Consider the following 14,420-nt stretch of genomic DNA (forward strand, 5'->3'; position numbering starts at 1 on the left):
CTGAATGACTGACTGACTGAATGACTGACTGACTGACTGACTGACTGAATGAATGAATGAATGACTAACTGAATGAATGATTGACTGAATGAATGACTGAATGACTGACTGACTGACTGACTAACTGAATGAATGAATGACTGACCGAATTAATGACTGACTGAATGACTGACTAACTGAATGAACGACTGACTGACCGAATGACTGGGCGCTGTGGGCCGTCCCTCCGGCGGGCGTCTGAGGAGAAGGCGGCCCAGTTCCGGCGTCATGGCGGCGGCGGGGGAGGACGTGTCGGCGCTGAGGGCCGAGGTGGAGCGGCGCGAGGACGAGCTGGGCCAGCTGAGGCGGCGGCTGGAGGAGGCGGAGCGGATGGCGGCGCCGGCGGCGACGGACGAGGAGCCGCTGCCGGCCCGGACCGCCCTGACGGCCGAGGAGATCGAGCGGTACAGCCGGCAGCTGGTGCTGCCGGAGCTGGGCGTGCGCGGGCAGCTGCGGCTGTGCGGCTCGTCGGTGCTGGTGGTGGGCTGCGGGGGGCTGGGCTGCCCGCTGGCCCAGTACCTGGCGGCGGCCGGCGTGGGCCGGCTGGGCCTGCTGGACCCCGACACGGTGGAGCCGAGCAACCTGCAGCGCCAGGTGCTGCACGGCGAGGCGGCGGCGCGGGCGGGCCGGCCCAAGGCGCACTCGGCCGCCGCCGCCCTGCGCCGCCTCAACTCGGCCGTGCAGGTGGTGGCCCACGCCGGGGCCCTGCGGCCGGCCAACGCCGCCGCCCTGGTCGGCCGCTACGACGTGGTGGCCGACTGCTCCGACAACGCGCCCACGCGCTACCTGGTGAGCGACGCCTGCGTGCTGGCCGGCCGGCCGCTCGTCTCGGCCAGCGCCCTGCGGCTGGAGGGCCAGCTGGCCGTCTTCCACCACGGCGGCGGGCCGTGCTACCGCTGCGCCTTCCCGCGCCCGCCGCCGGCCCGCGCCGTCACCAGCTGCGCCGACGGCGGCGTGCTGGGCGTCGTGCCCGGCGTGCTGGGCTGCCTGCAGGCCCTGGAGGTGCTGAAGCTGGCCGCCGGCTTGCCGCCCTCCTACAGCGGCCGCCTGCTCCTCTTCGACGCCCTGGCCGACGGCCACGCCGGCCGCCCCTTCCGCTGCGTGCGCCTGCGGGGCCGCCGCCCCGACTGCCCGGCCTGCGGCGAGCGGCCCCGCCTCAGCCTCGACGCCCTGCCCGACTACGAGGCCTTCTGCGGGGGCGGCCGCTGCCCGGCCCCCCGCCCGCTGCCCGCCGAGCTCCGCGTCTCCCCCGAGCGCTACCGCGGCCTGCTGGACCGCCGCCACCCCCACCTGCTGCTGGACGTGCGGCCGCCCGTCGAGGTGGACATCTGCCGCCTGCCCCACGCCCTGCCCGTCCCGCTGGCCCGGCTGGAGCGCGGGGACGAGGACGCCCTGCGCGCCCTGGCCGAGGCCGTGGCCCGGGGCCGGGCCCGCCTGCCCCCCGGGGCCCCCTTCCCCGTCTTCGTCGTCTGCAAGCGGGGCAACGACTCCCAGAAGGCCGTCGAGATCCTGCGCCGCTCGCCCGCCCTCCAGCCCCTCGACGCCAAGGACATCGTCGGCGGGCTCATGGCCTGGGCCGCCTCCGTCGACCCCACCTTCCCCCGCTACTGACGGACGGCGGACGTGCTCCGGGCCCGCCGCGGGACCCTCCCCCGGGTGGGCGGCGGCGGCGGACCCGGGCCAACGGCGCGGTCGTCCTCCCGGGACGCTCGCCGCTCTTCCCCACCTTCTTCCTCGGCGCATTTCGCGTCCTTTCGTTCCACTCGCCTAGTCCAGGCTTAATAACGGTGGCCTGTATTAAGCGCTTACCGCGTGCGAAGCCCTGTTCTAAGCGCTGGGGAGGTTACGAGGTGATGGGGTTGTCCCGCGGGGGGGCTCGCAGTCTTCATCCCCGTTTTACAGGTGAGGGTACTGAGGCCCAGAGAAGCCAAGTGACTCGCCCGGAGTCACACAGCTGACAAGCGGCGGAGCCGGGATTCGAACCCGCGACCTCCGACTCCAAAGCCCCGGGCTCTTTCCACTGAGCCACCCTGCTTCCCCTTAGAAATTAGCCATCGCTCCTTTACCGAGGCGAGGTTCGGATAGTGACTCTCCCGGAGTCACACAGCTGACAAGCGGCGGAGCCGCGATTCGAACCCGCGACCTCCGACTCCAAAGCCCCGGGCTCTTTCCACTGAGCCACGCCGCTTCCCCTTAGAAATTAGCCATCGCTCTTTTACCGAGGCAAGGTTCGGATAGTGACTCTCCCGGAGTCACACAGCTGACAAGCGGCGGAGCCGCGATTCGAACCGACGACCTCCGACTCCAAAGCCCCGGGCTCTTTCCACTGAGCCACGCCGCTTCCCCTTAGAAATTAGCCGTCGCACCTTTACCGAGGCGAGGTTCGGATAGTGACTCTCCCGGAGTCACACAGCTGACAAGCGGCGGAGCCGCGATTCGAACCGACGACCTCCGACTCCAAAGCCCCGGGCTCTTTCCACTGAGCCACGCCGCTTCCCCTTAGAAATTAGCCGTCGCTCCTTTACCGAGGCGAGGTTCGGATAGTGACTCTCCCGGAGTCACACAGCTGACAAGCGGCGGAGTCGGGATTCGAACCCACGACCTCCGACTCCAAAGCCTCGGGCTCTTTCCACTGAGCCACGCCGCTTCCCCTTAGAAATTAGCCGTCGCTCCTTTACCAAGGCGAGGTTCGGATAGTGACTCTCCCGGAGTCACACAGCTGACAAGCGGCGGAGCCGGGATTCGAACCGACGACCTCCGACTCCAAAGCCCCGGGCTCTTTCCACTGAGCCACGCCGCTTCCCCTTAGAAATTAGCCGTCGCTCCTTTACCGAGGCGAGGTTCGGATAGTGACTCTCCCGGAGTCACACAGCTGACAAGCGGCGGAGTCGGAATTCGAACCCACGACCTCCGACTCCAAAGCCTCGGGCTCTTTCCACTGAGCCACGCCGCTTCCCCTTAGAAATTAGCCGTCGCTCCTTTACCAAGGCGAGGTTCGGATAGTGACTCTCCCGGAGTCACACAGCTGACAAGCGGCGGAGCCGGGATTCGAACCCGTGACCTCCGACTCCAAAGCCTCGGGCTCTTTCCACTGAGCCACGCCGCTTCCCCTTAGAAATTAGCCGTCGCTCCTTTACCGAGGCGAGGTTCGGATAGTGACTCTCCCGGAGTCACACAGCTGACAAGCGGCGGAGCCGGGATTCGAACCCACGACCTCCGACTCCAAAGCCTCGGGCTCTTTCCACTGAGCCACGCCGCTTCCCCTTAGAAATTAGCCGTCGCTCCTTTACCGAGGCGAGGTTCGGATAGTGACTCTCCCGGAGTCACACAGCTGACAAGCGGCGGAGCTGCGATTCGAACCCACGACCTCCGACTCCAAAGCCCCGGGCTCTTTCCACTGAGCCACGCCGCTTCCCCTTAGAAATTAGCCATCGCTCTTTTACCGAGGCAAGGTTCGGATAGTGACTCTCCCGGAGTCACACAGCTGACAAGCGGCGGAGCCGCGATTCGAACCGACGACCTCCGACTCCAAAGCCCCGGGCTCTTTCCACTGAGCCACGCCGCTTCCCCTTAGAAATTAGCCGTCGCACCTTTACCGAGGCGAGGTTCGGATAGTGACTCTCCCGGAGTCACACAGCTGACAAGCGGCGGAGCCGGGATTCGAACCCATGACCTCCGACTCCAAAGCCTTGGGCTCTTCCACTGAGCCACGCCGCTTCCCCTTAGAAATTAGCCATCGCTCCTTTACCGAGGCGAGGTTCGGGTGGCGGTTCCGAAGGCTCCGTGTTTTTGCAACTATGTAGATGGGGCTGTTTGGGGTAAAATTTCTATTTTCCACTATTAAAAGCCAGATCGAACGTTGATTCCAGTTCATCCTCATCATTTTAAGTCCGTGAATGTGCCCGGCGCCGTCTTGTGATCATCAACCCCAAAGAAAACACCCCTTCCGCTATCGTCCTCTCCCGCTTCGGGATTTTGGGGGGGCAGGGGGAGAGCCGGGGTTCCTCCCTTGTAAATCAATAAAATAGTGGCGGTGGGCCTGTGGATTTGCCACCCGGTGAGGTGTCGTTCCCGAAGCGGAAAAAAGCACCCGGAGTTGAGGCCTTGTACCTCATTCTGAGTCCGGTGGGGAGCCGGGGAAATTACAGAGTTCCTCCGCGAAGGTCAGAACCAGGTTTCCGACGTTGGTGGGGGCCTCGTCCTTCAAGGCGATTCATCCTCATAATCCGTGTTTGGCGATGAGGACAAGGAGGACCTTTGGAAGGGCCGTGAGCTCCCTCGGATGTCTTCCGGGGGAGCCTCAAGACCCTCCTGGGTGTGAGGTGGGGGTGGAGGAAATTCTTTGGGGCCCTTTTCTTGGGCCATCTCTTGCCCCCCCCCCCCCCCCCGTCACTGTATAGTAGGTGACCTTTCTCTTTCGGCTACCGTTATCCCTCACTTAAATTAGTGAAACCACTTTGATAATTATTCCACAATTGCTCTGAAGGACTTTTTGCCTCAGGGCCTGCTTCAGATCCCGTTTGTATTAAACGATGTCATTAGGGAGCCACCCAGTGCGGATCTGCAGAGATGGACCCAAAAAGCCCAAGTTTCAAACAAGGGGAGAACAGATAACAGAAAAAGGAGGGTGTGGGTGGGAGGGCAAGGGACGGGGGGATAAGACAAGCCAATTTAAACCGGTCAATCGCGTCATTACTTCACTTATCTGCTATGACCTAACCCGTACACTTCGCTCCTCCAACACCAACCTCATTGTACCGAAATCTCAATTTATCTCGCTGCCGACCCCACCGGCCTGGAACTCCCTCTCCTTTCATATCAGACAGTCCACCACCACTCTCCCCATCTTCAGGGTCCTCTTACTAAAATCACATCTCCATCTTCAAAATTTTACTAAAATCACATCTCCAACCCCGACAGCCCTCACTTCCCTTATTTGTTCATTCATTCAATTGTATTGAGCACTTACTATGTGTAGAGCCCTGTACTAAGCACTTGGGAGAATGCAATTCAGCAAGAGACATTCCCTGCCCACAACGGGCTCACAGTCTAGAAGCGGGGAGACGGACATCAAAACAAGTAAACAGGCATCAGTAGCATCATTATAAATAAATAGAAGTATATATACACATCATTAATGAATAAATAGAATTGTAAGTATAACTATGTACATATATATACACAAGTGCTGCAGGGACGGGGGGTACAGCCAAGGGAATGATTTGGGATGATGGAGAAGGGAAGGAGAGCAGAGGGAAAGGGGGGCTTAGTATTTGCCCTTCTGTATTACCAATGTACCCCTTATGTACTTGATATTCACCTCACCCCCAGCCCCACAGCACTTAGATACCTATATTTTACCCTTTCCCCTCTCTGTAATGTATTTCAATGTCTGTCTCACCCTCTTAGACCGTAAGCTCCTGGTGGGCAGGGATCAGGTTTAGCAACTCTTGCAGTCTTCCAAGGGCTTAGTTCAGTGCTCTGTACACAGTAGCCATTCAGTAAATATTTATAGATTGAGGGGATACCATTTGGTCTTTTATGCGCCTCAGCGTTCCAGTCTCGTTAGGATGACCATCTGGTTTTCAGCTGCTCCTCCAGTGTTCTGTAATTCTATGGGACTGGACGCTTATATATCCAGGGTGAGTCTTGTCAGCGTCCAGCCTCACTCGGCCTGCCGAGTTCCGTGGTTTAAACACCCAAAGCAATAGGGAGGGTGTGGGAGAGAGAGGAGAAATGCCTTAGTTTGGGGCCAGTTCTGTCTACACCAGGTTAGAGTTCTGCCAGATGGAGGGAGTATGATGTTATTCACTTCATTCTGTGTTCTGACAGAGGAGGTGTGCGTAATGTGAGTCTTGGGGTCCGCAGGTTGAATTGGTTGATGCCATTATAGTTCACACTGCCTGCACCAGGGCTTTATAGTTTCTTCAGTGCGAACCCCCATTGCAGCTTCACTGAACACCGTTTGGCCTGGGAGACCCATGTGGGCCAAAGGACGGTGTTCGACCTATTTTATATAATAATGATGGCATTTGTTAAGCGCTTACTATGCGCAAAGCACTGTTATATGTACTCCACCGCTTAGTTCAGTACTCTAGACCAAGTTCATTGTGGGCAGGGATTGTGTCTTGTACTCTCCCAAGCGCTAAATACAGTGCTTTGCACACCGTAAGCGCTCAGTATGACTGAATGAATGTTCAACACAGAGTAAAGATTTAACAGTTATCACCTTTATTGCCTGTGCAAGTTGCCAAGCTTCCTGTCCCTCTAGAGCCTCTAGGCAGCTGTTCAAAGGGGCTGAGATCCCTTTAGTCTAGAACACCCCCAGGGCCTTAAAAATTTAGGACAAGTGTGCAATGAAGTGAATTTTAGTAATTTTAGCTGGTCTTGGTCAGCTGAGCCCCCCCGCAACTCACTCAGTACAGTGGTCTGCACACAGTATATGCTCAATAAATGTAATTGAGTGAAACTCCGGCTTATTCAGAATCTCCCGGATCCCTTTAGACTGTAAGCTGTGGGCCCGTTTAGTACAGCGCTCCGCACACAGTAAGCGCTCAATAAATACGATGGAATGAATAAGCTCTGTGAGGGCAGAGATTGTGCCCACCAGCTTTATCGTACTCTCCAAAATGTGTCTGCCCACATTAAAAGCTCAGTAAGTACTGTTGATTGAATCACATTCCTGACCTAAGTGTAGAGGTGATTGTGGGTGGTAATAAAAATAATAGTGCTATTTAAGCACTTACTCTGTGTCAAGCACTGGGGTCGACGTGTTATAAGCAGGTTGGACCTGGTCCCTGTCCCAGATGGGGCTCGGAGTCCAAGGGGAAGACAGGTGTAAAATCCCCATTTTACAGATGAGGAAACTGAGGCACAGAGACATTGTTACTTGCCCAAGGTCACACAGCAGACACGTGGTGGACCGGGGATTAGAACTCAGGTGCTCCAACTCCCAGGCCCATGCTGTTTCCACTAGGCCATAAGCTTTTCAGGGGCGTTCCCATTCAATACTGAGATATTACTGCTTGCCCTTTTCTAAGATGAAAGTTTCATTCATTCAGTCGTATTCATTGAGCGCTTACTGTGTGCAGAGCAGGTTCTTGTTAGCTCACCATCAGTCCTGAAAGTGATGATGATGTAATTAGCAAAGGACAGTTTTACACATTACCCTTTTTGGGGGTATTGCCCCAAAAATCTGCCAGGCAACCGTCACCTAAAAGAGGTTAAGGGCTAACTACATGCCAGAGCGAGTACTGAAGCTGATAATCAGTTTGGACACAGTCCGTGTCCTACAAGGGACTCACTGTCTTAATCCCCTTTTTACAGATGAGGTAACTGAGGCACCGAGAAGGTAATTGACTTGCCCAAGATCACACAGCAGACAAGAGGCGGTATACAATTCTGAATTCACAAGCTCTCCGAGTGAGAAATTGCTATTTGAAAAAATGAAGAACCGTATCCTCTTTCAAGATGAATGACAGAAGTAAAATGAACTTAGTGATTGTGAAAACATTTTAATTTCCTGTTCTTTTATGATAATTATTAATCTCCTGTTAGTCCTTTAGGACAATGACTGCATTCTCTGTGGAATAATTAGAATATGCTATCTAAAGTTGGAAGTTGGCTCTGGGTAGAGATACTTCTCTGTGTATTTCCGTGTCCTGAACGACTACGAGTGAGAAAAGAAAGCTAATTCCCACCTCGAGTGAGAAAAGGAAGCTATTTCCCAATATGATGCTTACATATGTTCTTCCCATTTATAGACTATCCAGAAATACATTCGTTGATGGGAAATTTGATCCTGGATGCTGATTCCTTTTGTCATTAATTAGATGAGACTCATGCATCTCTGTACTTTCCAATTTTAAAAACGGTCTGACTCCCGTAACGTTTTCTTTAGAGTAACACTGAGGCCCTCAGAGAGCATAATTTGACTTGGAAGGTGATATAATCTAAAGTATTGAAAGAAAAAAAAAGCACCTGGGAGAGCTTCCTCCTCTGGAGATATTTTTCTGTTTGGGTCAGGATCACTTTGTTATTTTGAGAGAAAAAGAGCAGACTGTAGAAATCCGGTCTCTTAGTGACATTTGATTTTTAAACAAAGAATTTCTGAAACTTTTTAAAGTCACTCAAATGCCACTGTGTGCAGCATCATCTTCGAAATGAAAGACAGCTAAAATTTTTATATACGTGACATGTACTGAATTTAAAAACTGTTTCCCCACTTAGAAATCGATAATCGTGAAATCTCTATTACTCAATGGGCCTCTTTTTGTGTGTGAAAACAGTGAAGAACAGAAGTGACAATATTTTGACTTCTCTAAAAATTTCGATTTGTTTTCAAATAGTGAGACAGTTCATCAGTGAGATACTGTAGTGACATCTCTCCTGATGAGCTGTAAATCTTTCCATTAAATTTCAGTAGCAAAAACTGGCTAACAAATTAGGTACCAATCATTAGTGTCAGAAATATCTTGAAGAGAAGAAACTGTGGAATTTTTTTTTTCAAGGACGAAGGAGATTCTATAGGATCCGGTAAAGAATAGTTGATTCAGACAACTCATGTGTCCTGGGTATATGTCAGAAATTTTCCTCTCTAATTTTCGTATTCAGTGGCAATGCTAGGAAGGAAAAATAGGATCATTTTGGTTCACTTTTTCTGTTGCTTCCTCCTAAAGTAATAATCACTGATCTAACATTGTTTTTAGGCGGGGGGGGGGGGGGGGGGTATTGTATCTTGGTATATTTTGTTGGGACAAAATATATATCTTAATGAAAACCCCTCCCGTTAAAATGGTGACATATCACAGAAGAACGAGAGTTGTATAAACCTAGCTAGAGCAGACAAAGTTCCTAAGGTTTTAGAACCTGTGAGGGAGTACAGAATGGAACAGACAGGAATGGAAATGGTCAATTCACCAATCGATCAATTGTGCTTATTGAGTGCTTACTATGTGCAGAGCACTTACTAAGCACTTGGGAGAGTTCAATATGACAGAGTTAGCAGACACGTTCCCTGTGCACAATGAGGTTACAGTCTATTCGTAATGGAGAGAGAGAACAGTTTTCAGGGGAAAAGCATGCGTAGACCTTTTCTCAGAGGTTTTAATAATCTGACTTCAAATACATTTTGTTCTTCTACTGATTATAGAAGGGTAAAAAAAGTACAGATGGAGAGAGCATACAGGACCTGCTCTATGGATTCTGTTTGCCAGCTCCCTGCTGCTTGAGAGTTGTTTCCTCTGCTTTCTAGAACTTTATGCGGATGGGCGTTCAGCTATAAAAGTTGGTTAATATATCCGTATCAGCGAAAAACAAGGAAAGACATCATCACATTTTCTGCTTCCCGAACCCCTCCCCCAGCCCACCCCAGTACAGCTATAGGACCCAAGAACAGCCTTGCAGGAAAGAGGAAGAGGGAAAGCAAAATGAGTGATGAATGTACTCCCTCCACCCTGCCACTACAGTCATTTCTTCTCATACCAGGTTCTCAACATCTTCTGCTCCTTCTCCATCGATCACTTAATACAAATAAAACGCCACGTCTCTTTGCATTTGTAGAAGGCAGATGGGTTGATCTTCAGGAGGTCAGACTTATCCAAGATAGTCCAAGAAGCCCTCAGTTTGATTGAAGCTGCTATACTGTCATTCCATTCACAGCTGCCCCAAAGCTCAAGGACAGAAGGACGGTATCGTTGGCATTAGATGCAGCTAGGTGAGGAGAATTAAAGAATGTAATTATATGCACCCAGGGTAAAGTGTAAAGACTACATTTTCATTCTTTGAAGCCTTGTTAAGGTCACATTTCGTGCAAGAGACTTTCCCCGATAAAGTCCTCTTTTTCCTGGCTCCTTTTCCCTTCTGTGTCATCTATGCACTTAACAGTAATAATAATAATGGTATTAAGCACTTACTATGTGCCAAGCACTGTTCTAAGCGCTGGGGTAGATACAAGGTAATCAGGTTGTCGCACGTGGGGCTCAGCGTCTTAATCCCCATTTTACAGATGAGGTAACTGAGGCGCAGAGAAGTTAAGCGACTTGCCCAAGGTCACACAGCAGACACATGGTGGAGCTGGGATTATGTTGCCAACTTGTACTTCCCAAGAGCTTAGTACAGTGCTCTGCACACAGTAAGTGCTCGATAAATACGATTGATTGATTGATTGATTGATTAGAACCCACAACCTCTGACTTCCAAGCCTGTGCTCTTTCCACTAAGCCACGCTGCTCCCCACTTGGATCTGTGACTTTGGGGCATTTGATATTTGCCCCACCCTCAGCCCCACAGCACTTTTATGCATATCTATAAATTAAATAGTATAATTTTTTAAAAAAATAACGTCCGTCTCCCCCTCTAGACTGTAAGTTTGTCGTGGTCAGGGAATGTGTCTACCAACTGTTATATTGTCCTCTCCCAAGCCCTTATTAGAGTGCTCTGCACACAGGAAGTGCTCAATAAATACTATTGATGATGGTATGTACTGAGTGCTTACTGTGTGCAGAGCGGAGTATTAAGTGCTCGGGAAGGTACCGTGCAATAGAGTTGGTTGGCATGATCTGTTTGGACTAGGAGCAGATAGGGAAAGCAGTAGAGTGAAAGGACACATACATAATGTGGCATGGGGGTGGGGTAAGTATTATTATTGTTATTCAAGGATACAGGCCCAAATACTTAGGCAACACAGAAGATAGGGCAAAAAGGATGGGGAAATGAGAGATTAGGCAGGGAAAATTTTTCGGAGGAGATGAGATTTTACTAGGGCTTTGAAGATGGGAGAGTGGCAACCCCCAGCCCTTGGATCAGCTTGTTGTGAGCAGGGAATGTGTCTGTTTTTTGTTGTAGTGTACTCTCTACTCTCCCAAGCGCTTAGTACAGTGCTTTGCACACAGTAAATGCTCAATAAAAATGATTAAATATGTTGGATATGAAGAAGGAGGGCGTCCCAGGCCAGAGGGAGGAGGTGAGCAAGGTGTCAGTGGCAAGATGAGATCGAGGGCCAGTGAGTAGGTAATTTAATTTTCATATAAGATCAAACAATCAAATCAACGGTATTTAGTGCTTACTGTGTGTAGTGCACTGAACTAAGCACTTGGGAATGTACAGAGTTGGTGGACATGAAAGTAGATTACGATTTTGAGCCAGGCCAAACAGACACGGAGCCTCTGCCGAGCTCTGGCAGTGCAAATCACCCGGGCAAACAGGCACTGGCTCACCTGATCCTGCTACCAACAGGAAGGCTGATGGGATTGGCAAATGTCCCATTTGCCCGTGGGGAGGCTGCAGCAAGAATTCCAAGGAGTCAGCAGCAGGGTGGAGTTAAACAGAAGTGGAAAGGGGAAGTAGTGGAAAGGGGAAGTGAATTACAGAAGCCAGGGAGTGCGCTAGCCTCAGTCACTAGCTGAATCCCTGCCACTGTCCCATGTTCCAAATCAGTGAGGGTGGAGTTCAGGGGAGACAGCGTTGCGAGGGAAGGCCAGCACAGGACGGATAATGGTGGAGGTGAGCAGGAAGAGTGGGCTACAGCAGGGGGGTAGGCAACTGTAGGAAGTATTGTGACAGTTGACAGCGAGCAGGAGAACAATTATTAGCTTCAAACCAGGGTAAGGGAGTCAAACAAGTCTTTGTAATCCGCACTTGAAAGTGTAGTGATTCATTTCGGTTGTTCAGAGTGGGCGGGAGGGAGGTGGGGTGTTGCGAGGCGGGTGTCCAGGAGCAGAAAACCAACTTTTATTTCCAGGTGGTATCCAAGATTTCGTTGTCCCTTCAGAGGAAGAAAGGGCTGAACTAACTACCCTCCCTCCCCTCTCAACTCTACGAATACAATCACATTCCGAGTACAGTTCTTCCTAAGCAGTCTAAACCATTTTTTGGGGGTATTAAAGATGATTTCTTTTGCGCCATATTCCTAATAGGTAAGTTTATTAAGTGTAGGGACCCCCTCAGAGTAAAGAGTTATCTGTCGTCAAAGCTCTGAATTCTTAAATTGTGACAGCAAAATCACCTACGCTACTGTCAGAATTTACAACATAGGAAGCTGTGTTGGCCATTGGAAAAAGCACAGTCCTGGGATTCCGTAGATGTGGATTTTAGTCCTGGCTTGGATGCTTAATAATAATCATAATAATAAATCTTATTTGTTAAGCATGTAATATATGCCAAGCACTGAATAATAATACTAATGGTATTTGTTAAGCACTTACTTTGTGCCAAGCACTGTTCTAAGCACTGGGGTAGATACAAGGAATTCCGGTTGTCCCTCGTGGGGCTCACAGGCTCAATCCCGATTTTACAGATGAGGTAACTGAAGCACGGAGAAGTTAAGTGACTTGCCAAAGGTCACACAGCAGACAAGTGACGGAGCTAAGCGCTGGGGTAGATACAAGATAATCGGGTCCCACGTGGGGCTCACAGTCTAAGAGGGAGGACATATATTGAATCCCCATTTTACAGATGAGGAAACTGAGGCACAGAGAAGGTAAGTGACTTGCCCAGGGCCACCCAGCAGGTACATGGCTGAGGTCGGCATTAGAACCCAGGTTTTCTGATTCCCAAGCTTGGGCTCTTTTCACTAGGCCACGCTCCTTCTCAAGACACTTGCCTGCTGGGTGACCTCGGACAAGTCACTTCGCAATGCTTCAGTTTCCTCTTCTGTAAAATGGGGATCAAACCCCTGTTCTCCACCCCTCTGATGGTGAGCCCCAAGTGAGACAGGGACTGTGTCTGATCTGATTATCCTGTATCTTCCCCAGTACCTAGTACAGTGCACAGCACATAGTAAGTGCTTAACACATACCACAATTATTAATACCAAGTGCCTAATGGAGTGATCAGCACACAGGACCCTGAGTCACTCTCCCAAGACAAATAGCAATATGAAGTTCTCTCCTACCGAACTCTGTGGACTTTCCCTTTGAAAACTTGCATCCTGAGGTGATTAGAAGCAGAAGTTAGACAACATCCAAAGGAAAACAAAACAGACAAAACAACAAAAAACAAAAAGTCAGTCAATTGTATTTATTGAGTGCTTACTGTGTGCAGAAGCACTGTACAAAGTGCTTGGGGGAGTACAGTATAACAGTATAATAGGCCTATTCCCCACCCACAGTGCTTGGTCTCTCCAGGTAAATTGATGTATGACTTGATGCCCCTCCAGACTGTCACCTCATCCTCTAGACTGTAAGCTCGTTGGGCAGGGAATGTGACTGTTTTTGTATGGTACACTCCCGAGTATTTAGTACAATGCTCTGCAGTAAGCACTCAAAAACCATGACTGAATGAATGAATGCCATGAATGAGGGACTTGGTTTGACTCAGGATCTCTCAATAATTTTCACTCGACCAGGGGGGTCAAAGCACCATCCGAGCCTGAGGTAACCAACTTCCAACCTGCATTTTTTTGCGGAGGAACCTGGAAGCAAATCGGTAGAGATTCCCAATCCAAATCAGAAAGAGGGATGACCTTTCCTCTCTCACCTCTTCTTTCGGGGACATTTTCCATCTCAGCTAATAATAATAATAATGATGATGGCATTTATTGAGCGCTTACTATGTGCAAAGCACTGTTTTAAGAGCTGGGGAGGTTACAAGGTGATCAGGTTGTCCCACAGGGGGCTCATAGTCAATCCCCATTTTACAGATGAGGTAACTGAGGCACAGAGAAGTCAAGCGACTTGCCCACAGTCACACAGCTGACAATTGGTGGTGCCGGGATTTGAACCCATGGCCTCTGACTCCGAAGCCCGTGCTCTTTCCACTGAGCCACGCTGCTTCTCAGCTGTCCTTTTCAGCCTCCCATCTCCCTTCTCTGCTGTCCTCTCTCTCTGGAAGAGATTAGCCTCATGGGTCACCGAAGAAAGGAAACTGATTGTGGGCTCTTGTGCATTGCTCCCGCTTCTAGCCCCTGGCCCTTCTGTGTAAAAAGCTGTTATTTTATTTAAAGCCTATTCAGAGGTGTGCATACTGTTGCTAGGTTACTAAATCTCTGCTTGAAAAGAAAGGTTATCTCAAAAATATCCAATGCCTTACTTCCTAGCTTTAACAAGGGTATTAATTATGTCATCTGGAGGGGAAATTGACCTGTTCATGAATTTGGGATGAAAATGATTGTCTGGACAGAATTGCTTGCTTTTTGAGGACTATTTTAGCCCTGCTGTTGGTCCAGGGGAAAGAGCATTGCTTTGGGACTTAGGAGGCTCCCTTCTAGACTGTAAGCTCGTTGTGGGCAAGGAACGTGACTGTTATATTGTGAGACTGCCCTCTCCCAAGTGCTTAGTACAGTGCTCTGCACACAGTAAGCTCTCACTGAATACGATTGATTGGTTGATTGATTGATTGATCGAGGCCTGGGGAAAAGTCCCTTTGTGGCCTGTACTTGGTTC

At 50.7% G+C, this 14,420-nt stretch overlaps 1 protein-coding gene across 1 annotated transcript; it reads left to right on the forward strand.

The window, feature by feature from the left end:
* Positions 1–254: 254 nt before the first annotated feature.
* On the forward strand, positions 255–1,900 carry MOCS3 (molybdenum cofactor synthesis 3). Its single transcript, XM_038750423.1, has one exon. The coding sequence runs from the start codon at positions 268–270 to the stop codon at positions 1,648–1,650; it is 1,383 nt and encodes a 460-aa protein (XP_038606351.1). The 5' UTR covers positions 255–267; the 3' UTR covers positions 1,651–1,900.
* Positions 1,901–14,420: the final 12,520 nt, after the last annotated feature.

Source organism: Tachyglossus aculeatus, chromosome 8 (assembly GCF_015852505.1).
Source record: "Tachyglossus aculeatus isolate mTacAcu1 chromosome 8, mTacAcu1.pri, whole genome shotgun sequence".
Classification (NCBI taxonomy): domain Eukaryota; kingdom Metazoa; phylum Chordata; class Mammalia; order Monotremata; family Tachyglossidae; genus Tachyglossus; species Tachyglossus aculeatus.

What these genes read in the sequence shown, in the direction of transcription:
- MOCS3 (XM_038750423.1), top strand. Translation starts at nt 268, where the DNA reads ATGGCGGCGGCGGGGGAGGACGTGTCGGCGCTGAGGGCCGAGGTGGAG.